This window comes from Ranitomeya variabilis, chromosome 2 (assembly GCF_051348905.1).
Source record: "Ranitomeya variabilis isolate aRanVar5 chromosome 2, aRanVar5.hap1, whole genome shotgun sequence".
Classification (NCBI taxonomy): Eukaryota; Metazoa; Chordata; class Amphibia; order Anura; family Dendrobatidae; genus Ranitomeya; species Ranitomeya variabilis.
In genome coordinates, this window is record NC_135233.1 from 135,525,402 (window position 1) to 135,552,215 (window position 26,814).

At 39.8% G+C, this 26,814-nt stretch overlaps 1 protein-coding gene across 2 annotated transcripts in view; it reads right to left on the reverse strand.

The window, feature by feature from the left end:
* The window catches only part of LTBP1 (latent transforming growth factor beta binding protein 1), a 534,628-nt gene that overhangs the window by 74,838 nt on the left and 432,976 nt on the right, over positions 1-26,814 (reverse strand). For both annotated transcript variants that reach the window (XM_077283013.1, XM_077283014.1), the window contains one exon: positions 24,295-24,438. In XM_077283013.1, the coding sequence (XP_077139128.1) occupies positions 24,295-24,438 (144 nt within the window). The remainder of the gene's footprint in view (positions 1-24,294; positions 24,439-26,814) is intronic.

A 26,814-nucleotide genomic window follows, 5' to 3' on the forward strand; every position in this document is an offset into this window, starting at 1 on the left:
TAATCTGCTGAAAATCTGCAAGGAAAAAAGATGCAACGTGTGCATGAGACTTCAGGGATTTCATTCACTTCGCTTGTACTGTAAAACCTTGCATATTTTCCTTGTGCACATAGCCTTACAGTTAATTGGGTAGAGTCACAGACTGAATAATTTATATTTTTGGGGAGCAGAGATTATAGTTAAAAGAGGGAACAGTGCTTATTTTATATTTTTAATGGTGCGTAGGGTACATATCTGTATTCGGGGAGGAGACATGTATATATACAATGTATATGACCTTGTTATTTTCAGGGCTGCAATGATCATCGTGAAAAAATGAGTTGTGGCTGAGAGATGTTGACATGAAGGTCTGACTAAATGGAGAAGAAACAGCAGAAAACTGCTGTTATTAGACAACACATCAGCGGTAAGTGCCTGGATGTAAATATTATTCTGTATCTGTTCTGTGTAATAATGTTATCTGTAAAATCCCTTAGGCCACATTCTCGCATTCATGTGATACGTCCGTGTGCTTCCAGATTTTTTTTTATCAGACAACACACGAACTCGTAGCGTTTTATATGTCTATTCACACATCCGTGAAAATCACTGATGTGAGAAAGAGATCTGTTAGGGTCAGAGAATGTCCTGTTCTGATTTCGATCTTGAGGATCAGAATAGGACATGCTCACTGCATCTGTAAAAGCGTGCAGCACACTGACACTGCACACAGATACAGGAATGTAGCCTTATTATGCATAGCACAGTCCCTAGGGCATATAGTGTACTCACTTCTTATGTAAAGCACAGTCCCATAGTGTATAGTGTACTCACTTATTATGTATAGCACAGTCCCTTAGTATAAAGTGTACTCACTTATGTTTAGCACAGTGCCTTAATATATATTATACTCACTTATTATGTATAGTGCAGTACCTTAGTATATAGTGTACTCGCTTATTATGTTTAGCACAGTCCCTTAGTGTATAGTGTACTCACTTATTAGGTTTAGCACAGTGTCTTAGTATATAGTGTACTCATTTATTATGTTTAGCACAGTCCCTTAGTATATAGTGTACTCACTTATTATGTATAACACAGTCCCTTAGTGTACAGCGTACTCACTTATTATGTTTAGCACAGTCCCTTAGTATATAGTGTATTAACTTATTACGTATAGCACAGTCCCTTAGTATATAGCGTATTCACTTATTATGTATAGTGCCATACTCACTTATGTATAGAATAGTCTCTTAGTATAAAGTGTACTCACTTATTGTGTTTAGCACAGTCCCTTAGTGTACAGCGTACTCACTTATGTTTAGCACAGTCCCTTAGTATATAGTGTACTCACTTATTATGTATAACTCAGTCCCTTAGTATATAGCATATTCACTTATTATGTATAGCACAGTCCTTTAGTATATAGTGTATTAACTTATTACGTATAGCACAGTCCCTTAGTATATAGCGTATTCACTTATTATGTATAGTGCCATCCTTAATTACATAGTTTCCTCTTTTATTAAGTTTAACACCATCCCTTATTAAGTACCATCCTCTCTAGTTATATATGGTGCCGTCCCTTATTATATATCTCTGCTGTTATGTACAGCACTGTCCATTACATAGCGTATTTTTGTTATTCACAGCGCCCTCTTTTTTACATAGTTCCCCTGTCTTATTAGAATATAAAATGACTTCTGATGGGGTAGCATCTCATCAGCTGACCAGTCTATCAGCTCATCCATTAGAAAAGAAGCTTTCCTATGCTCCATCAGCCTTCATTGCATTACATATCTAACAAGAGAGGACAGTATGCAATAAAAATCAGGGCTCTATATAATCCGATATGTAAGGGACAGAGCTGTGCATAAGAAGAGAGGGCACTGTGTAATAAGAGACATAATATACATAATAAATAAGAATATGTAAGATATACAGTATACTGTATATGTATGTGTGGATATATATATATATATATATATATATATAGATATATATATATAGATATATATATATATATATAGAGAGAGAGAGAGAGCGAGAGAGAGAGAGAGAGAGAGAGATTTGTCGCCATAAAAGGAGGGGGGCCCAGACACATTTCTTGCACAGGGGCCCCAAGCTATCAGTGTCTGCCCCTGACTAAAGCGGTGTACACAGATGACACACACGAGAATTCATCAATTTACTCCCAGGAAGGAAACTAGCTTGATGGTTACAGAGTTTTATATGATGCAACCAGATCGGGAGATGCCCAAAGGGCAATAGATTACTTGAATTGATGCAGATAGTTTGTAGATAAAGCAATGGGTTTCCATTTGTAACAGTTTACCGACTCTTCAGCGGCTTCTCTACTAAGTGGCAGTCTCTTGTGTTGCTAACGATACAGTAGAGCATGCATTCACAAAGCATAAAACAGCCTCCTCTCAGTTTTCAGCGTAGCAGTCGCATACTGCAGTAACCTACCTGGCATTTCATTAATTTTTGTGACCTACACTCAAGGTCACCTCATCACAGTTTCTCACACTTAGGGAACAGTCTTCAAGACGTTTCTGGGGTGGCAACCTTCTCACTGGGCTAATCTTCTGTTGATAGACTTACTCTTAACTCAATATTAAGACTTGTCTATTTGAAGTAGTTTTTGGAAGATGCACTGGTCTCTTGCTCATTGAAGAAACTATGCTAATGGAAGTTAAGTTTGGAGTGTTGTACATGCTCCATTGTGGTCCTGACTAAGCTCTGGGGTAGCACACCTTCATAGTGGGTGCTACTCACACCCACTTGGTAGCTAGCTACAGCACAGGCATTCCTCTTTTGCTGTACAGCTTCTCCTCCTGGCTGTCTGCATGGTTTCTAACTTTACCATTAGTAGTAGAAGCTAACAAGGGATTTGGTGGCACTTATGAGGCTGACAGTACGCTGTCATCTGACCCAGTAGTTTTACCAGCACTTCAGTGCAAATTACTAAATACAAAACAAAACGTTTGTTTCTATTGTCAGCTCAGACCTCATCACTTCTAGATATGCGTGAAGCATCTCTCGTCCATTGGAGTGACTCCAATATACTAAATGGCTATCACGTCATATATTAACTTGAATCATATTGTCATTATTCTAGTTAATTGCTGTGAATATTTCTAAAAAAAAAAAAAAAGATTACAACATGAAGAACAGCCACATTCGTAAGCCATCTTAGAACCAACTCCTCTGAAATTGATAGTAAACTCAATCAAAAGTGATAACTAAAACATTTGCACTACTTCTTGTAATTTTAGCAAAAATAGCCATCATAACTGAATATAAAAATGCCAATATCACTGGTAATAGCCATAAATACTAAACTCTGGCAACTGGTTAGCTTGCTTAATTACAACTGCAAGGCAAATTGTATATTTTTGGTCTAAAAACTTAAACATGTAAAAAATAGTTGAAACACTTGGAAATACTTGTAGAATACGGTATTGATTTGTCTGAGTCTGTGGGTGTGTTTGTAAAATTTTACTCTTTATCTACTTGAAAATGTTTAACTATTACTATAGTATAAGATTGGCTTTTAACCTATAAATGATAGTGAAAAATCTAAAATGCCTAATTATTTTTTCTTTTTCTGCAAAATGTGAAAAATTTTCAATAAAAATTACAATTTAAAAAAAGAATACTGACTTGGTCTACAAAGATTTTACAGACAAATACTAACACATCTACAGAACACACAGGTGGCAGAAATGCCCTTGGTATGTAATAAGTCTAGCCAGTCTAACTCCTTATGTACCGTCCTGCTTTTCTTTCACTTGAAGGCATAATCTAGGAGAAATGTTTGATAAGGAACAGATCCTCAACATACTACTGGCAGAACAAAAGTTTTTCTTGAACAGATCTTATGACTAGCTTTTGAGGAATTGATGGCCAAGTTAGTATTACTGCACGTTTAACTAAAACATTATTTTTCATACTTAAATGTCTGCAGGGAAACGTGCAGCTATCCAACACAGATGGCAGAAAAGTAATATTTATTTTGTTGGTGATGTAGTGAGTTTTATAAAATCAGATTTTTTTAATAATACATGTTTGCTTTAGAATCATTCCTTCAATTGCTGTTAATATTATTGTGCTCAGCTATATACTGTATGACCAGTAAAACTCTATATAACTTATAGTCACAGTGTGACTTCTTTGTGAAGTCATGTAGGATGTGAAGAGAATCAATCAGAAGAGAATTAGCAACCAATCAACAGATCTGAGCACAACTATTTTGAAGGTTAACCTCTTAAGGTACCGTTACACTAAACGACTTACCAACGACCACGACCAGCGATACGACCTGGCCGTGATCGTTGGTAAGTCGTTGTGTGGTCACTGGGGAGCTGTCACACAGACAGCTCTCTCCAGCGACCAACGATCAGGGGAACGACTTCGGCATCGTTGAAACTGTCTTCAATGATGCCGAAGTCCCCCTGCCGGACCCGGGTAACCAGGGTAAACATCGGGTTACTAAGTGCAGGGCCGCGCTTAGTAACCCGATATTTACCCTGGTTACCATTGTAAAAGTAACAAAAAAAACCACTACATATCACATTCTGATGTCTGTCACGTCCCCAGGGTTAAAACTGCTTTCGGCAAGAGCGCTGCTAAAGCACGCACTGCTGCCGAGAGCTTCCCTGCACTGAATGTCTCAGCGCCGGCAGTAACAGCGGTGACGTCACCGCTGTGCTCTGCTTTACGGCCGGCGCTGACACAGTCAGTGCAGGGAAGCTCTCAGCAGCAGCGTGTGCGCAGCGCTCCTGCCGAAAGCAGTTTTAACCCTGTGGACGCCGGGGGACGTGACAGACATCAGAATGTATGTACTGTTTGTTTTTTTTAACTTTTACAATGGTAACCAGGGTAAATATCGGGTTACTAAGCGCGGCTCTTAGTAACCCGATATTTACCCTGGCTACAAGTGAACACATCGCTGGATCGGCGTCACACACGCCGATCCAGCCATGACAGCGGGTGATCAGCGACCAAAAAATGGTCCTGATCATTCCAACGACCTCCCAGCAGGGGGCCTGATCGTTGGTCGCTGTCACACATAATGAGATCGTTAGCGGGATCGTTGCTACGTCACCAAAAGCGTGACGTTGCAACAATATCGTTAACGATATCGTTATTTGTGACTCAGCCTTTAGTGACTGAGCTAATTTTGACCAAAATTTACAAATCTGACCACTGTCACTGTGGAACGCTTTAACGGATCGAACTGATTCTGAGACTGTTTTCCATGACATATTGTACTTCATGATAGTGGTAACATTTATTCGATATGACTTGCATTTATTTATGAAAAAAATTGAAATTTTTGTGCCCTTGAGTGGTGTCACACAAAATAGTTAATAAATAACATTTCCCACATGTCTACTTTACATCAGCACAATTTTGGAAACATAACAGGACCTCTTCCTCAGGACAAAAAGGTAAGGTTTCGTCCTGAGGAAGAGGTCCTGCATGACCTCGAAACGCGTTGACTATTAACCTGTTTTGAAATAAAGCTTTGAAGAATATCGTCTGCCATCCATCTTTATCAGCAGCGCAGATTTGGACACATAAACCCGGTTTCTACATTATCCTCAGTCTTTGGACCCTTGTCCTGCAGCAGCTGATCCATGCCTTTCACATGTTGCTTAGTTGAAACAAAACAAGGTGAGAGTACCTCTCCCCGGTGAACCCCATGTTTTTAACCTGCTAATGCCACACTGCAGCTCTGTGGGTAAATGCAAACTCCACTAGGTGGCAGCAGAGTGGAGAGAGGACAGAAAACTTGTTCAGAGCAGACCAGAACTGCAGAAAGGCTACCACAAGGTTCAGCAGAATAGTCAAACAAGCCGAATCGACACCAAAGAGTAGAGTAGTACCAAGGGGAAAATCACACACGGAGTCAGAGGAAAGCCAAGAGGTCAGTACCAGTCCGAAGCAGAGGTATCAGAAGAAAAAGACAGAGTCAGGTCAGAGTTGGGATGGGAAGAGAGGAATGAACACACACACGGGCAGCTAAACTCAGCAGGACAAATCAGGGTTTCACCAGAGTCAGCTACTCACGCTGTAGACAGGAAGTATAACTGACACTGCCTGCAGGATGCAGCACAGAGAAATAGCAGACCTGAAACCAAAACGAGGCAGAACGTTAACCCCTGACATGACCAGACCGGGGAAGAGAGAGACAAAATCCAAAACCCGGTCCGGATCATGACAGTTAAGACCCTATTTGCGCTTTTTTTTTTGCTCTCCTGATTTTCTACTTCTATCTTTAACTTTCGGCCTGTGAGAGATGATTTCATCTGCAACTTGCTTAACTGTTCACAATTGCTGTAATTTCGACCAGGGGTGCCCAAAGTTTTACATGCCACTGTATATGTTGAGCTTCTCTAAAAAAAACAATAAAAGACTGTCTAAAATAAAAAAAAGTATATAATAAACTGCTTCTACATTAAAGCACAACCAATCCTCATCACAGTGCACAGTGCTCTGTAATTACTGACAATCAATGAAAGAGGAAAATTCTGATGTTCCAGCATTGTCAGGTTCAGAGTCACAAGTCATAACTAGCTTCAATTTACTAATGAAATAATTTTTTTTCAAGAATTTCCACATTCAAGATAGTAGAGATTTTACAGGTTATATATTTTCACTATACAGTATATCATACTGTTCTACACTAGAATATGTATATTGTAAAGCAGCACATAAATGATTCATAGTTAGAAAATTTTTATCTAAACATAGTCCATATAGTTCAGTATATGATATCATAGTGCGACTACATAGATTCAAACATTTCTATGTACTGTATGGACACATAGTATAGATAGGTCAATTGCTAGGACTAATACCAGATGCCTTATAGTCTGGAAACGGAGAAAAAAAAAAGATCTGAAAATTATATTGTTGATGAAGCTGGAGGAAACCCGAGACAAATCCAGCATTTTACAAGGTTTTGTGGATGGGCAATGAGTGAAATATAATGAAATTTACTTTGTAATGCAAGACATATGGCTAAAGTAACTTAAAAGAATTTAAAAAAATTGCAAGGAAAATCCAAATTCACACCACAGAAATTTGAGAAAACAGTTGTAGCATAGATGTCAACATTAAAAAACTGATTTGAGGGCCAAAAAGATCAATGAAGCTTACAGTAAGTAGTGTGAATTTTAATTCTGTATCAAAACAGAACATGGAACAATAAGACGGTATATAGTACTTAACACGGAAAACCTCTAAGAAATCCGGCATGCAAAGTAATTTGCTAACTATGGGGATTTTTCAATATACTGTATTTTTCTGACTATAAGACGCACTTTTTTCCCAAATTTTTTTTGGGGGAAATGGGGGTGCATCTTATAGTCAGAATTTACTTACCAGGAGTGTGGCAGCTGCAGGAGTCAGGTGATTCTTCCAGCCCTGTGCTGAGAATAGGGGGTGTTCAGTGGTCCCCCACTGTATGTTGAAGATATGACTCCCATCCCAGACTGGTGTGGCAGTATTCGGCAGTGTTCAGTGATGCGGGGGGCTGCGCTGACATTTTGTGAAAGCCCGGATGGGCAGATTAAGATCTTGGCAACGATATCCCAATTTGTGCATGTGTCACTTCCATCGGCCATTTTCCCGGAGGACACCGCATTGCAGCAATAGATGTGCGGGGGCTTCGGGTTTCACAAAATGTTGGTGGAGACCCCGGTTCCACCACCAAACCTGCCGCACCAGCCTGGGATGGGAGTCACATCAACACCGGCCCACCGAACACCTCCTGGGACCTCGCTCCAACAGCGATGCCAATCTCCCTCCCAGTAAGTTGAATTCAGACTTTAAGTGGGACCCCTATTTGAAGCATTCATTTTTTTACCCATTTTACTTCTGAAAATTTGGAGTGCATCTTATGAGTCTTATTGTCCAAAAATAAATCATGGTGTTGTTTCATATTATATAGTCAAAATGTATATCAATCACATTGACAGGGGTGAGCCTTTACACAACACAATTTAAGTTGTAAAATACAGCAACTATTCCAATGTAATTTATTGGCGGGGGCAACTCTAGTATCTAATTGTGTGTTATACTATATTGTGGAGGATTCCCAGTGACCAGAAAAATAATTTTTCCAGTGGGCCACACTATATGCGTGTTATATTCACACCTCTCTTGTTCTTGGGCTTATTAACTGTTAATTCAGATAAACATTACATTAGAATATTTTATCAGAAAAATATGCTACTTTCACCACTTATGAGCCTCTTCTTTTCCTTACTCCCTGCCTCCTGAACTCACCATCCACTCAGAAAAATACAGCTCAAGTCTTTCTTGCTCAAGGAAAAAGGGACTACCAGCAGAGTAATGTATCAGGTTACCTTTTATTATACTCTATAAACGGGTGTGTACAGAGGAGAGTGGAGCAAAGAAAGAAAACAAGCAGCACGAGATACAGAAAGATCAAGCTAAGCTTTCTAACAAGTCTTTTACCTCCCCCCAGAGCTCAGTAATGCTATATAATTTCAGAATGTTACTTCTGCCTGTATCCCAACTAAGGCGTGAAGAGAAGGAATACCCTTCTGTCTGTATGGTAGACATCATAGCAGCTAGACTGGTAGACATCATAGCAGCTAGACTCTTTTTAAATCAGATTATTTTTTTTTTAACAAGTAGAGCAAATACAACTTATACCCAATAACATACAATTAGGCATGTATAAAATGTTTTGGTTCCCCCACCCCATCACCACCTGTTCCCCACTCAAAACACTCCCCACCTCCCCCCAGTAGACAGCAATCACATTTTTACCTCCCTCTGGGAGCCAAAACCAAATTTTGCAATATATACACCACACTGTAATATGCAGCTGGAACAGGACACTCACTCAGGAGCCTTTATGCAACCCTCAACTATATCTTAAAGGTCCATAATACCTCCCTACGTTATCCGCAACCATGATGCCCAAATTTGTTCAAACGTTGGTAACGCATTTCTTCTCCAATATATACTTTCATCTATACAAACTGTATAGTCCACTTGCTGAATATATTCCTTTTTGGAGGGTGGTACTGCCCTCACCCAATATCTGGCAATTAATTTCCTGGCCATGAACAGCAGCCTGGCATCGGCCAACTTCTTAGAGATATTAGTTCTAATTTCATCAACATACCCCAACACGCACACTAACGGAGTCCTAGGCACTGCACATGCATACCTTCCCTCAATCATACTAATCACCACAATAGCAGCTACATTCTTCCTACCAATTCAGAGTCAATTGTAAATTAAGAGATCAAGTCCGCAGCAAAACTAGTGAAAATGTAAGATACAAGTCATAAAATGGCCCATAATGGTGCTATTCATCATGTACACACAGGGCAGTTTATTCTGAAAGGATGCTTGAAATAACAGTTATCCTTTAAGTACAATGAGAAGAACATTCCATGGTTACATATAATAAACAGTATCACTATGCTTTGGCAGGATACTTAGAACAAGGGGCGGACAGTCCATTGGTGACCTTACACTGTTCTTGCACAGCTGCCTTTTTCTATCTGTGTCGGCTTCTGATTAAAACTATGCTTTAAATAAATTAGGCAGATTTACGAATACTGGTAAATAATTGAGCACTATGCTAGTCTCCCACCCAAGTGCAGCACACACCTTGATGAAGAATATGGAGTTAGCTTTCAAGAACAAGTGGTCAGACGTGTTAGAAAAAATTGACGCGCTGTATAGAGTGTAATTGTGATTATAGATATATATATATATATATATATATACACGATATAAAAAGTTTAGATGCATGAGCAATAATTTCAGTAATCTGAAAATATTTGAAAAGCTGATTTATTCCCTACAGAAATCAATGGGGTATCATTTGGCAGTAATACAAATCCTGTTGAGTAGATTCTTAATGTGAACCAATCGGGTTTATATTGAAAGTTTTAGCAATAAATGATGGTGGATATACAGAATGAAAGGCTCTGTGGAGAATTGAAACTTAGTGTAAATCTGACAACATTCTAAGCAACGGTCCATTCACGTCAATGGAAAAGTGGTTAGAATGTTCTGCCACAGATAGCCTCTGGCATCATGCGTTGGAAGTTTAGAGGATCCTTACTGGTTATGACCATTGCGATCTGTCATCATCCATTTTACAATCAGCTTGACAGATTTGTTATATTCTGTCATCATTCAATTTTCTATCAAGTTTACATTATTCCATTACTGGATAGAACCCTGAAACTGAAGAGGGCGAACAAAAAAAATTACATTAACAAAAATCTTTGAATTTCCTTAAAAGGGTTTGGGCAGTCTATATAGATTTAATTCTTGAAATCAGTGGTAGCTGAATATTACAGACTCACCAACAAAAGATAAGATGATATTATTGCTTGAATTTTCCAAACAGCTTGCTACAATTTGTGTTATAGATGATTGGATGTTGTCAGCTACAGTACTACAGAACACCATACACATTAGATGGCTTCCAGCCGATCGTTCGGTGGGCAGCCATCTTGGCCGGCTCTCCCATACACAGGACAGCTCTTTCAGGAGACAATACGATTAGCATTAGACATGCTGTATCGAGTATTCATTCAACAATATGTATTTTGCTCAACAATAAATTGTCTGGGGCTCCCATACACAATAGACAGTTAGCCGAACCTACCAATATAACATTAGTTTATGCATTGGGGGCTTTAGATGCCTCTAGTGACCCTAAATCCCTGGGATAGTATTTAACATTGTAGGTTATGTGGAAATGTAGAGGCAATCAGAGGTGGCAGTTTCTCTTTCAGCTTGCACTGCTATATATGAGTATGGTCACACAATATAGTAAGTTACTTGCAGTGTCTTAACTTCATTGCACAAAATGTATGAAATCATTAACTGCAAATTCCTAAGGAAAAGAAGATCAACACACCCAAACCGGGACCAGGCTGTGCGATATACTGGCAATGTGCAGACGTGATGGATTATGCCAGAAGAAACAGGCCAGTTTCATTACATGTCCACAATCTATCAGTTGAGAAAAGCATTCGCATGAAGTGGAACGTGCTTTGAGTTTACAAGTTCAAAAGGCAACTGGGTTCTCCTCTTGGGAAAGACTTAGACACATGTTTTTATTCATGTATTGTAATTAATGTCATATTAATGCCATGGCAATTTACAAATCTTGTACTGAGGCTCTTTGTAGATCCTTCATAAATTATTTAAAAATGATAAAGGAAACTTTTCTATATAACGAAGTAAGCAGATAATCCCTTGTCCTAAACCGTTTCGTAACCTATGTCAGGAGACAGACAATTAGACTGTTTAACTTTACCCTTCAAGCAGGGCGCAGGTAGCACAATAAGTAGTGCCGACCAAAAAGTCTGAAACTACCAATGTGCGAGGACTGTCTGAAACCACTGACTGGGAATGCAACTATTTTCAAAGTATCTGTTCAACTACAATGGCTTGCAAAAGTATTCGCCTCCGTGGCAATTTTTGTGCTTTGCTAACTCACAACTTGGATTTTCACTGGTTTATTTGAGGGTTTATATCAGTTTATGTAAAGAACACACCTACAACTGTGAATCTTTGGTTTTCTTTTTATTGTGAAGCAAACAACAAATAAAACAAAATAACTGTAAACTTCAGTGTGTATTATTCACCCCCCTAAAGTCAGTAATTTGTAGAGGCTCCTTTTGCGATAATTACAGCTGCAGATCGCTTTGGATAAGTTTCTGTGAGCTTCCCACAGAAACTTGTCACTGGGATTTTTTCCCATTCATCAATGCAAAACTGCATGTCGGATGGTTTCCTCTGGTGAACAGAAATCTTCAAGTCTTACCACAGATTCTCCAATGGATTAAAGTCTGGGCTTTGACTAGGCCACTCCAGAACAGTTACATGTTTCCTCTTAAACAACTCGAGTGTTGCTTTAGCAGTATGCCTTGGGTCATTGTCTTGTTAGAAGATGAACCTCCGTCCCAGTCACAAATCACTTACAGACTGAAATAGGTTTTGCTCAAGAATATCCCTGTATTTATCATCATCCATCTTCTCTGTCCCTGCTGCCGAAAATTATCACCACAGTGACCATAATACTGCCACCACCATGTTTCACTGTGGGGATGGTGTTCTTGGGATGATGAGCGGTGTTGGTTTGGTGCCAACCATAGCATTTACCTTGGTAGCCAAAAAGTTCAATTTTGGTCTCATCTGACCACAGTACCTTCCTACATACATTTAGGGAGTGTCCCACATGTCTTCTGGCAAATTTAAAACTAGCCTTGCAATTTCTGTGTTTAAGTAAAGGCTTTTTTTTGCCCAGTTTTCCATAAAGGCCACCACTATGGAGTGTACAGCTTATTGTGGTCGTATGGACAGATACTCCAGTCTCTACTTGGGAATTCTGCAGCTCCTCCAGGCTTACCTTTGGTATCTGTGCTGATTCTCTGACTAATGCCCTCCTTGCCCAGGCTGATAGGTTTTGGTGGGCAGCCCTCTCTTGGCAGGTTTGTTATGGTACCAGGTTCTTTCCATTTGATAACAATGGATTTAAGGGTGCTCCGTGGGGGTTTATCAGAGATTGGGATTTTTTATTTTTTTTTTATAACCCAACCATGACTTGTACTTCTCAACAACTTTGTCACTCATTTCCTTTGTCTTCATGGCATTGTTTGGTTAGTGGGGCCTCTTGCTTAATGGTATTGCAGCTTCTGTTGTCTTTCAGAAAAGATGTGTATATACTGACAGCCATGTGGCACTTAGACTGCACACTGGGGGACTTCTTTTCACTAAGAATATGACTTATGATGGTAATTTCTTGCACCAGAAATTTTTATGGGATTCATTGAAAAAGGGGTGAATACATATGCACTTGTCAATTTTTAGTTACTTGATCCCATAAATTTAATTCACGTCTGTATTTTTCTCACTTCATCAACTATTTAGTGCTGATGAATCACATACAAATCGGATTACAAAGATATTTCAACACAGGTTGCAATGTAACAAAATAGGTAATAAAAACAAGGGGGTGAATAGTTTTGCAAGCTACTGTTTATGTTAGAAAAAGTATTTTTCTGATACCGTTGTATATAGGAGGCATTATTCTATTTTATATATTGATATCATGCTATAATGTTGCTGTTTACAATAGTGCTTAAGATATCATTATATGGTGTTATTTGATAAACATATTGTGTCTTTCTTTATTTATTTGCACAGTAGTGTCATTTTATTTACCCAAATTATATGGTGGCATTAACTATGTTTGGCAGTATTGTCTATATTTGCTGTTTAGTGACATTCTTTATTCACTCCATAACGAGAACATCAATTCTCATTCAATTTTATTCACATCAATTGAAATTCAATCAAATTAAAACTCAAAATTAAATTTAATCAAATTAAAATTGAACATTTTAGTTACTCAAAAGTAACAGTTATTTACCATTTTAAACAGATTTTTTAATACTTTGACAATGGAAATTTCCTTTATATAGCATCATTTTTTTCTGTAATCCATCCTCATGCTTGCTTCATGGCTCCCCGGCATCACGCTCCTGCACAGGCGTACTTATCTGCCCTGTTGAGGGAAGAGGAAGGCACTGCAGTGTGCAGGCGCTGGGAAAGGTCAGAGGGGCCCAGCGCCTGTGCATTGCAGTACTTTGCTCTACCCTCATAAAGAAATACAAGAACTACTTAAACAAGCCTGTGTCTTCTGTGTTTCCTCGCACCCAAGCACAAGACTCTATACAGATTGTATTTTATATGTGACATAAGGGCTATTTCCGAGGACCTCAAAATGAAAGTTCATGCTCATCAAGCTGGAAATGGGTACATGATGATACTTAAAGGGTTTGGACTCCATCAATATGGAGTTAGACAGATTGTGTACAAATGTAGGAAATTAAAGACCACAATTACACTCCACAAGAGAGGTCAACCAAGAAAGATCACTCCAAGAGCAAGGCATATAATAGTCTGTGAACCTAAAGTAACCTCTAAGAAATCATAGAATCAGAGAATGGTAGAGTTGGAAGGGACCTCCTTGGTTATCTGGTCCAACCTCCTGCTCAAAGCAGGATTCACTAAATCATCCCAGACAGATGTCTGTCCAGCCTCTGCTTGAAGACTTCCATGGAAGGAGAACTCCCCACCTCACGTGGCAGCCTGCTCCACTCATTTATCATCCTAACTGTCAAAAAGTTTTTTCTAATATCTAATCTGTTTCTCCATCCATTCAGTTTCATCCCATTGCTTCTAGTCTTTCCTTGTACAAATGAGAATAAAGATGATCCTTCTACAATGTGACAGCCCTTGAGATATTTGTAGACAGCTATTAAGTCTCCTCTCAGTCTTCTTTTTTGCAAAGTAAACATTCCCAAATCCTGTAACCGTTCCTCATAGGACATGGTTTGCAGACCAGTCACCATTCTGGTCGCTCTTCTCTGAACTTGCTCGAGTTTGTTGATGTCTTTTTTAAAATGTGGTGCCCAAAGCTGGACACAGTATTCCAGATGAGGTCTGACCAAAGGGGAGTAGAGGACAATAATGACTTCACGTGATCTAGACTGTATGCTTCTGTTAATACATCCCAGAATTTAATTTGCCTTTTTTGCTGCTGCATCACACTGTTGACTCATGTTCAGTTTATGATCTATTAGTATACCCAAGTCTTTTTCACATGTGCTGTTGCTTAGCCCTATTCCTCCCATTCTGTATATGCTTTTTTCCATTTTTTAATGCCCAGATGTAATACTTTGGTTATTAACAGGGAAAAATGCATTCTGTTAGTTGATGCCCACTGCTCCAGTTCATTTATATCTTTGTGAATCTACTCTCTCTCTTCTTCAGTATTAGCTATCTCTCCTAGCTCTGTGTCATCACCAAATTTAATCAATGTACCCTCAATTCCTTCATCTAAATCATTGATAAAGATGTTGAACAATACAGGGCCCAGGACAGAACCCTGTGGTACCCCACTTGAGACATTCTTCCAACTGAATGTGCAGCCATTTACAACCACCCTTTGGGTCCGATCACTAAGCTAGTTATGAATCCACCTAACAGTTGCCTTGTCCATTCCATACTTAGTCATTTTTTTCAATAAGGATGGTGTGAGATACTTTGTCAAATGCTTTGCTGAAGTCAATATCTACTATATCTACAGCATTTCCCTGATCCACCCAGTCAGCGATTCTGTCACAGAAGGAAATTAAGCTAGTCTCAGATTAGCTAATAATCATGATGCTACCATCAGGAAGACAGTGAACAACAATAGTATGCATGGCAGTATTGCAAGAAAAAAACACTACTCTCCAAAAAGAACATTGCTGCCCATCTGCAGTTAGCTAAAGATCACTTGGACAACTAAAACAATGTTTTGTGGATGGATGAGTCCAAAATAGATCCTTTTGGTTTAAATCAAAGCATTACTATGCTTGGAGAAAGAAAAATACTGCATTACACCATAAAAACCTTATAACATCTGTGAAACACGGTGGTGGATATCATGGTTTAAACCTGCTTTGCATGTGGGCGAGGATGGACTGGCATAATTGATGATGGAACAATTAATTCTGAATTATACTGCCAAATTCTAAAGGAAAAGGTCAGGAAGTACCCAAGTCGTTCTACACAAAAAGGTTAAGAAGGAGTGAAATTAAAGTTTTGGAATGGCCAAGCAAGGACCTTAAGTGAGCAATTCATGGAAAAAGTCCATCAATATAGCAGAGCTTAGGCTGTTTTGTGGGGAGTTATAAGCCAAAATTCTTTCAAGCCAAAGTGTTGAAGTAATCAACAATTACCAGAGATGTTTAGATGCAGTTAAGGCTGCACAAGGGAGCCACTCCAGATTCTTAAATCAAATATTGACATACTTTTGCCACTTACAGACATGTGATAGCAAATAATTTTTCTTCTTTAAGTAACTATTTTTAAATATTTTTACTTTTTTTATTGAATTCTCTTTAACTACTTTTAGGACTTGTGTGAAATTCTCAAGTAGTTTAAGGTCAAATTTATGCAGAAATATGTACATTTCTGAGGGGTTCGCAAACCTTGAGGCTCCACAGTAAGTAAGCTTTGATAAACATCGCCCGGCGATCGAAACGCATTGCTTTACTTTCCCAGTTTATGGGCAGTTCAGGAGCATTTACATGTTTTAGCATGAACTGAATCAATTTTGGAGTTTTATTTAAGGAGCTGGAATACCTCAAGTTTTTTACTGTCTATCACGTCGAAACAGGACAGAGTTCCGTTCACCTGCTATGGCTGTTGAGCTGGCTTTGATTTGTGTTCCTCCAGAGTAAGGGCCTGTGCACATGTTGCAGATTTGTCGCTTTTTTCTGCGCACATTTGTCATTTTGACATTTGTCATTTTGCTAACAAAGTGAATAAGAATCCTGAAGTCTCATGTACACGATGCATGTTTGTGACCTGCAGATTTAAATCTTCAGCATGTCAATTCTTTCAGCGTTTTTGCTGCAGATTTCACTCATGCTGAGTGGGGAAAAATCTGTATCAAAAACACATGTAAAAAATGCATCAAAAACGCACCAATTTAAAGCAGTGTTTTTCCTGCCAAAAGAGGCAGAAATTCGGCAGAAATTTCTGCACCAAATACTTAATGTGTGCACATAGCTTAACCCTAGAACGCATACCCATAGAAATCTACATATTCACGCACCTGGGGCCTTTTAGGCCTGTTTACAATTATCATGGAATAACTCAAATAAAAATACTTTTCAAAATTTATTTTACAATTGCAAGGTAAGGATGCATTCCAACTAGCGCTGGGGTCCGCCAGGAGGGGATCCGTAATGGATCTGACCTCCTGGTGACCCCAGCTAAGGCTGGCGGAATCCTGCCATTCCGGCAGCCTTAGCTGGAGTTACTAGGAGGTCAGATCCATTATGGATCCCAAGTGCTACTGGGAACACAGCCTAAGATGTGTATATTTCAAAACATAATTATGTGCATAAAACAACAAAAAAGTAAGTAAACGGGCACGCCAAATATAGGCATTCTATATGCAATTTTTTTATGAAAACATTTTTTGGTTGTAGCAAACTTGGTGCAGGAATATTTATTTGTAACTTTACATATTCCCCCGACAATTCTCGCATATTATTTTTTCGGCTGAATGTTCCCTGCATACATTTTGTCCGCAAGTAGAACAGAAACGCTCCGATTTTCTTTCCTTCTTTGCTGGACAAATATAGCAGCGCTTTCTTTTTTTTCTCTTTGCTCTGGATGTTCCAGAAAGCGTATTCCACATCGGATCATCGCCTACGTAATTTGCCTTGATAAGCAAATCTGTGAATCACATGTAAACCTAGTACAGGCCTAAAAGGCCCCAGGTGCGTGAATATGGGGTAGTCCCAAAAAAAGGCTGTTATACCGAAATGTCTGTAACATAAAAATATATGAATAACTGGAAACTACTAACAACTATATACCTGAGGATTACCTAGATTTTCAAAATTCTAACTAAAGTACTTTTACAGAAAATAGAAAACAAGTAACCTGGCAGGCCTGCGAGGCCCCAGGTATGCGTTCTAGGGTTAAGATATGCTAGATATGAAGTATTTGGGAGGTTATTTTTAAAAGTGGACTTTCTGCTCAAAAGCACCCTACTGTTTAAAGTGAACCTGTCCCCAGGATTGGCGGACACGAGTTACGGCCACCCCCTTTCAGGGCTTATATACAGCATTCTGTAAAGCTATATATAAGCCCCTGATTTGACCTATAAGAAAAATAACTTTTATTATACTCACCTGCGGGGCGGTCCGGTCCGATGGGTGTCGCTCTTCTTGGTCCGGCGCCTCCCATCTTCTTACGATCCCCATTCTCCTGCTTGCTTCATGTGGATGACGCATCCCTGCATCATCCACACAGGCTCCCCATCATCACGCTCCTGCACAGGTGTAATTATCTGCCCTGTAAAGGTCTCTCTGACCTTTCCCAGCACCTGCACACTGCAGTCCATTGCTCTGCCCTCAACAGGGCAGATAACTAGGCCTGCACAGGAACGTGATTCCGGGGAGCCTGTGTGGATGATGCAGGGATGCGTCATCGACATGAAGCAAGCAGGAGGATTATAGAATGCTGTAGATAAGCCCTGAACGGGGGTGGCCGTTACTCATATCGGCAAAACATGGTGACAAGTTCCCTTTAAAAGAAATTCTGCCATTTCCACTGATGAGTCCCTTCTCATGTGTCACATAAGGGGCACTTATAATGCCCAAGTCTCCATGAATATAAATGCTAATAAAATAAATTCAGCTTTGTAGGTAATCCATAATCCACTTGTCAGCTGAAATTCCTATGGATCTATTGCACACACTTTTCTTTCCATTTGAACAATCCTAGCCTAAAAATAGCAAAAATTATGAAAATACTTACTGGCAACAGAATCAAAGGGAAAATTTCACAACATCTATTTAGACTGAATGCCAACAATTTACACATGAGCCAACAAAGTTACCTAATAAGGCTGAATAGGTGCCTATTGTGCTAATTTCTGGCAGGCAGAAAGGAGGTACCGTGCGCTGCATGGAACCAATTTATCTACTTTTCTTCTTAGGAAAAAAAAAAGATGGCCTTGCAATTCTGGATCAGGAATATTAAGCGTGTTTGTATATAAATAGCTAAAAAAAACCCTTTAAGCCTAGGAAAACTTATTTATAATTTCCACACAGTAATCCCAACAAACCACCATTCAATTTCCTTTGTATAAGTCTAGACCCCTAAAAATGGGATGTTGGGAGAAAGATATTGATGAACCGGGTTGCCGGTGAAATTATTGCATATGTACTTTGTCTTTTAAACACGCAATTTAAAAACAAATTAAAGGGGTTTCCCTGTGCAGAAAGATTACTAAAACACTGTAAAGCCTTTAAGAAATGAAGAAGCTTTATAATGTATTTGCTATTAAAACTCAACTCTGTTCATGAGCTGTCACATATGAGGAGCGTTTTTCGCATTGGGTCCCATCTAATGATGTAGTCTCATTCTTGGCAGATGAGCATGCACACTTTGATCAAAACGTGCACTTAGAAACAAATTGTTATGTGTCTAACAATAATGGAATAGATATCTTTAATATTTGTAGGGTGCTGTTGCATAGTGTTTGTTCGTATACATACATTTGTATTGCAGCAAACTTGATCCTGTGTTTTTGGTTAATACTATAGTTAATGCCGGCCAATTTCTAGACTTTCTTCACATTTAAGCCATCATTCTGGTGGTTGTTGTGGGTGGACTATATCATCTACTACAGAGAACCCTTAATGATGGCCATGATTGGATTTTTCTCTGCTGCTGGCTATTGTGGTTGGATGCTGGCTGTCAATCCTACAGTAGGTGCCTCACCTGTGGTGATAGTGCAGGTAGAGCTGCTTCCCCCCTACAATCACTGTACTGGTTCTTAGGTGCAGGCTTCTAAAGATGTACATTTCCAAGAGTTTTTGCCATGAAAATAAAGAGGATGGTTCTCAGAGTTTTTTTTAAATAAATACTAGTGATGAGCGAGTGCACTCGTTGCTTGGGTTTTCCCGAGCACGCTCGGGTGGTCTCCGAGTATTTGTGGGTGCTCGGAGATTTAGTTTTTGTTGATACAGCTACATGATTTACAGCTGCTAGCCAGCTTGAGCACATGTGGGGGTTACCTGGTTGCTAGGGAATCCCCTCATGTATTCAAGCTGTCTAGAAGCCGCAAATCATGCAGCTGTGGGGACGAAAACTAAATCTCCCAGCACATCCAAATACTCGGAGACCACCCGAGCATGCTCTGGAAAACCCGAGCAACGAGTACACTCGCTCATCACTAGTAAATACCAATATTTAACATATATCTCACTCACTGTACATTGTCAAACTGAGCAGAGCCACACCTCATTGACAACTAGAATGACAACGCCAAGTTGACAGGAGAGATGAGAGGTTTTCTTTAAAGCACCACTCCAGCATTGTTGGGGTTTTTCAGTGCTGGAGTGGAACTTTAAATGTAAGCGCCCTGCCCCCGTTCTTATACAATCCCTGGCAAAAATTATGGAATCACCAGCCTTGGAGGATGTTCATTAAGTTGTTTAATTTTGTAGAAAAAAAAGCAGATTACAGACATGGCACAAAACTAAAGTCATTTCAAATGGCAACTTTCTGGCTTTAAGAAACACTAAAAGAAATCAAGAACAAAAAATGTGGTAGTCAGTAATGGTTACTTTTTTTAACCAAGCATAGGGGAAAAATTATGGAATCACTTAATTCTGAGGAAAAAATTATGGAATCACCCTGAGAATTTTCATTCCCCAAACTAACACCTGCATCAAATTAGATCTGCTTGTTAGTCTGCATCTAAAAAGGAGTGATCACACCTTGGAGAGCTGTTGCACCAAGTGGACTGACATGAATCATGGCTCCAACAGGAGAGATGTCAATTGAAACAAAGGAGAGGATTATCAAACTCTTAAAAGAGGGTAAATCATCATGCAATGTTGCAAAAGATGTTGGTTGTTCACAGTCAGCACTGTCTAAAATCTGGACCAAATACAAACAACATGTGAAGGTTGTTAAAGGCAAACATACTGGTAGACCAAGGAGGACATCAAAGCATCAAGATCGAGAACTTAAAGCAATATGTCTCCAAAACAGGAAATGCACGACAAAACAAATGAGGAACGAATGGGTGGAAACTGGAGTCAACGTCTGTGACCGAACTGTAAGAAAAGGAAAAGGGATTTACATACAGAAAAGCTAAACGAAAGCCATCATTAACACCTAAACAGCAAAAAACAAGGTTACAATGGGCTAAGGAAAAGCAATCGTGGACTGTGGATAACTGGATGAAAGTCATATTCTGTGATGAATCACGAATCTGCATTGGGCAAGGTGATGATGCTGGAACTTTTGTTTGGTGCCGTTCCAATGGGATTTATAAAGATGACTGCCTGAAGAGAATATGCAAATTTCCTCAGTCATTGATGATATGGGGCTGCATGTCAGGTAAAGCCACTGGGGAGATGGCTGTCACTACATCTTTAATTAATCCACACGTTTATGTTGATATTTTGAACAATTTTCTTATTCCAGCAATTGAAAGGATGTTTGGGGATGATGAAATCATTTTTCAAGATGATAATGCATCCTGGCATAGAGCAAAAACCGTGAAAACATTCCTTGAAAAAAGACACATAAGGTCAATGTCATGGCCTGCCAATAGTCCAGATCTCAATCCAATTGAAAATCTTTGGTGGATGTTGAAGAAAATGGTTCATGACAAGGCTCCAACCTGCAAAGCTGATCTGGCAACAGCAATCAGAGAAAGTTGGAGCCAGATTGATGAAGAATACTGTTTGACACTCATTAAGTCCACGCCTCAGAGACTGCAAGCTGTTATAAAAGCCAGAGGTGGAGCAACAAAATACTAGTGATGTTTTGGAGTGTTTTTTTTGCTTGTTTTTCATGATTCCATAATTTTTTCCTCAGAATTGAGTGATTCCATATTTTTTCCCCTATGCTTGGATAAAAAAGTAACCATTACTGACTACCACATTTTTTGTTCTTGATTTCTTTTAGTGTTTCTTAAAGCCAGAAAGTTGCCATTTTAAATGATTTTAATTTTGTGCCATGTCTGTGATCTGCTTTTTTTCTACAAAATTAAACAACTGAATGAACATCCTCCAAGGCCGGTGATTCCATAATTTTTGCCAGGGGTTGTACTCTCTCTGTGGTGATGTCATCTTTTACCAACGCCCCTCCGGTCCCCCGATGCCATCTTGCCATGCCATCTTGTAACAGTAGCTTCTGACTGGCAGGAAGTCAGAAGCTACATCACAAGCTCTCAATACAGGTCAATGAGAGCCAGAACAAGACTCTTTAAGATTTATATTGAAAAGTGACCTCCGCGCAGCTCCAGCAGACAATGGAGCACGCCGACTGGTCACTTTTCGTCAGAGACCGACGATAGCGATGCTGGAAAAGAAAAAAGGGGACAAGAGGTGAGTATGAGACAGAGGGCAAAGGACTTACATTTAAAGCATCACTCCAACAGCACAATAAAAAAAATGCTGGAGTGGTGCTTTAAAATAATCATGCATCAGATAATGTCAACAGCAACCATGGTAAAGGACAACTGTGATAACACGCCTACAGTCAGTGACTCTGAATTGTCACTGACTGTAGGAGTGTTATCACATTTAACCTTTACCATAGTTGATGTTGACATTTGATACCGAGATCAGTGCTTTGTAGCTTTACAAGAGTTTCAAAAATACAACTCCAAGCATGCCATGGTTCTTTACCGAAAGCTCAAAAACTAGAAGAGTCCAAGGTACCAGAGATAGGCTAAAATGTCACCTTTTATTCCTTTTGTCAGGTTAAAAGATAAAAATAGTAGCAACGTTTTGGCTTTTACGAAGCAAAAAAAGAGCCCTGAACTACAGTCCTATTTTTTTTTACCTACAAAGTATGGGTGCCTCTTTGTGTCATTTATTTTAAAAGGTTTAGTTTTTGGAAAAATGTATTATTCCCGCCAGAGAATAAGGCTTGCAGCTTAGGACATAATGTAATTACAAATTAATCACCAAAAATTGGAACAGCACAATTTCTATACTTAACTTCGGGTGCAATGCCCATAGACCACCCGTCCACCGGTCGTCTCCAGTCAATATGTTCAAAAAAACAGGCAGCACTCCATATAGAAAAATATGTAGGATTTTAATGAACCCACATGTCTCAGCGACGTTTCGGCTCAACTGAGCCTTTCTCAAGAAAGGCTCAGTTGAGCCGAAACGTCGCGGAGACATGTGGGTTCATTAAAATCCTACATATTTTTCTATATGGAGTGCTGCCTGTTTTTTTGAACGTAATTACAAATTAGATATAAGATAGTGTATTTTTAACCCCTTCACCCCCGGAGCTTTTTCCGTTTTTCCGTTTTCGTTTTTCGCTCCCCTCCTTCCCAGAGCCATAACTTTTTTATTTTTCTGTCAATTTGGCCATGTGAGGGCTTATTTTTTGCGGGACGAGTTGTACTTTTGAACGACATCATTGGTTTTACCATGTCGTGTACTAGAAAACGGGAAAAAAATTCCAAGTGCAGTGAAATTGCAAAAAAAGTGCAATCCCACACTTGTTTTTTGCTTGCCTATTTTGCTAGGTTCACTAAATGCTAAAACTGACCTGCCATTATGATTCTCCAGGTCAGTACGAGTTCATAGACACCTAACATGACTAGGTTCTTTTTTACCTAAGTGGTGAAAAAAAATTCCAAACTTTGCAAAAAAATAAATAAATAAAATTGCGCCATTTTCCGATACCCGTAGCGTCTCCATTTTTCGTGATCTGGGGTCGGGTGAGGGCTTATTTTTTGCGTGCCGAGCTGGCATTTTTAATGATAGCATTTTGGTGCAGATACGTTCTTTTGATCGCCCGTTATTGCATTTTAATGCAATGTCGTGGCGACCAAAAAAACGTAAATCTGGCGTTTCGATTTTTTTTTTCATTACGCCGTTTAGCGATCAGGTTAATGCTTTTTTTTTATTGATAGATCGGGCGATTCTGAACGCGGCGATACCAAATATGTGTAGGTTGGGGGTTTTTTTTATTGATTTATTTTGATTGGGGCGAAAGGGGGGTGATTTAAACTTTTATATTTTTTTTATTTTTTTCACATTTTTTTTAACTTTTACCATGCTTCTATAGCCTCCATGGGAGGCTAGAAGCAGGCACAGCCCGATCGGCTCTGCTACATAACAGCGATCATCAGATCGCTGTTATGTAGCTAAAATGCAGGTGTGCTGTGAGCGCCGACCACAGGGGGGCGCTCACAGCCACCGGCGATCAGTAACCATAGAGGTCTCCAGGACCTCTATGGTTACAATGTACAAGCATCGCCGACCTCCGATCATGTGACGGGGGTCGGCGATGCGCTCATATCCGGCCGCACGGCCGGATGCGGTAGTTAAATGCCGCTGTCTGAGTTTGACAGCGGCATTTAACTAGTTAATAGCGGCGGGTGATCGCGATTTCACCCGCCGCTATTGCGCGCACATGTCAGCTGTAAAAAACAGCTGACATGTCGCGACTTTGATGTGCGCTCACCGCCGGAGCGCACATCAAAGCGGGGGTCCCGACATGTGACGTACTATTCCGTCACATGTCGGGAAGGGGTTAAACTAACAATTCTAGCAGTTTTGTGACACATATAACCTGATCAGTATTTGTCCAAATCTCTGGAAGAATACTTTGATTTTTGCTTGAATCTTAAGCATTGTATCTCTAAGCAAGTCTACGGAAAGTCTATCCTACCTGGCATGTTGCGGTATTTGCAGTGCCCAGTCATTGGGTCATATTCCTGGTTATCGTCAGCGCACAGGCAGAGGAATGAACCGTCCACGTTTTCACACCGGGCCTCACCACAGACTCCACTCAGCATTTCACATTCATTTACATCTGGAAAAGGGAGAACGGTTATTGGGACACATTCCTTGTTACTGACAGTTCTTTCTTCTACCATATTTCCTATGCCAGCAAAGTCTGCTAGAACAGGCAAGTCCCCTAGTGCACAATTAAATCCTATAGCTGCTGAAATGAATAAAATAAACAGGAGATTCCTCTTAAGGCCGATCCTACAGATGTAGAGAAAGACAAACTATGCAGAAAGTCTGAAAATAAATATGGATTTCGTGATGTAGAATTTGTAGACATAAGGCTAGACCAGACAGCCTTTTTCTCTCATCTTACATCATAAAATGTACTTGTGGGATATCCCCATTGTGCCCTGATTGAGTGACCATATAAAAGATCTCCATTTGGAGAAACAATTTTTCCATGGCTTGTAGAGAACAACTTAAAGGTGTAGTCCAGTGAAGTCATCACATCCATTGTATAGGGAATAACGTATAGATCATTGGGAGTACAACCTCTGGGACCAGCACTAATCGGCATAATGGTTAACTTTTATCCCCATTAGAATAGATCGGCAGTGCACATGCCTGACCACCACTCCACTTGTTCTCTACAGAGCTGCTGGAAAAATCCAGGGCTTTTTTTTTTGCAGGATGAGTTGTATTTGTCAATTACATTTTGGTGTACATACAATTTATTACTAAACTTATATTAACTCTTTTTTGGGAGAAATTTTTTTACTGTTGTTGAACTTTTTATGTTAAATACTGTAAGTGCATGAATTAGGCTACTTTCACACTAGCGTTAACTGCAATACGTCGCAAATGCGTCGTTTTGCCGAAAAAACGCATCCTGCAAAAGTGCTTTTCAGGATGCGTTTTTTTCTGCATTGACTAACATTAGCGACGCATTTGCGACGCATTGCCACACGTCGCAACCGTCGTGCGACGGTTGCGCCGTGCTGTGGTGGACCGTCGGGACCAAAAAACGTTACATGTAACGTTTTTTGCTCCCGACGGTCCGCTTTTTCCGACCGCGCATGCGCGTCCAGAACTCCGCCCCCACCTCCCCGCACTTCCCCGCACCTCACAATGGGGCAGCGGATGCGCTGGAAAAATGCATCCGCTGCACCCGTTGTGCGGCGGAGACAACGCTAGCGTCGGGAACCTCGGCCCGACGCACCGCGACGGACCGAGCCCGACGCTAGTGTGAAAGAAGCCTTAGGGATCATACGCAGCTGTATTAAAAACAGATAAGTGTAATCCGATAAAAAAATCAATAGTCAATGATTCAGTGCTCATCTGCAATTTTTTTTGTCAGCTCAGATTGGACTGAGAAAATAAATTGAAGCGTTCTGGCCGCATATATCAGACGAGACTCAACAATGCAACGCAATGGGAGCAAGAAAAAAAATCACAGGGCGCACGAACCATGAGTGTGTCATCCGATTTTTACCACCCATCTCCTAGAAAACCCGACATTTCATTAGCTGAGTAGTAAATTCACAGTGTGACCAATCAGAATAGAATAGATAGAATAAGTATATACTGTACATAGAATAGATAGATAGAAAGATGTCAGTGACATATATAACTAGTGCAGTGCATGTGCAGTTTAATGTTCCTAGAGCAAGTAGGAAACATGGAGGCTAAGCGGAAGACTTTCTGGGGCAGCTGAAAGTTAATGTTTTTAGCCTGGGGGGGCAGTATTCATTGCCTCTTCCTAGTCTATTAGTATTAGCCCACAGCTGTATGTCTATCCTTTGCTTGTTATCAATTATAGGGGGGACCCCACATCATTTTTTTTTGGGGCGGCCCATTTTAATAACCAGTAAAGGCTATCTGTAGACATCTGTGAGCAGATATTAATAGCCTGAGAAGCTCCAAGTTCATTACCCCCTTCCCAGACTATAAACATCAGTCCACAGCTGTAGACTTTCCATCAGCTGGTTAAGTAAAAGTAGGGGGACTCCACCATTTTTACTTTAATTTATTGAATTATCAGCTAAATACATGTGCAATAAACTACACACGCCCTGAACTGGTTATATATCTTAAATAGATCTATCTATAGCTATCAATCAATATCTAACATTGTTTTATTAGTTAGTAAACTAGCTTGAAATGACAGAGAATACCTGTATGTAAAAGCCGGTTCTCAATTATAGGGGGGACCCCGCATCATTTCTTTTTTTTTTTTTTTTTGGGGGGGGGGTGGCATTTTAATAACCAGTAAAGGCTATCTGTAGACATCTGTGAGCAGATATTAATAGCCTGAGAAGCTCCAAGATAATAATCCCCTTCCCAGACTATAAACATCAGTCCACAGCTGTTGACTTTCCATCAGCTGGTTAAGAAAAAGTAGGGGGACTCCACCATTTTTTCTTTGAATTTATTGAATTATCAGCTAAATACATGTGCA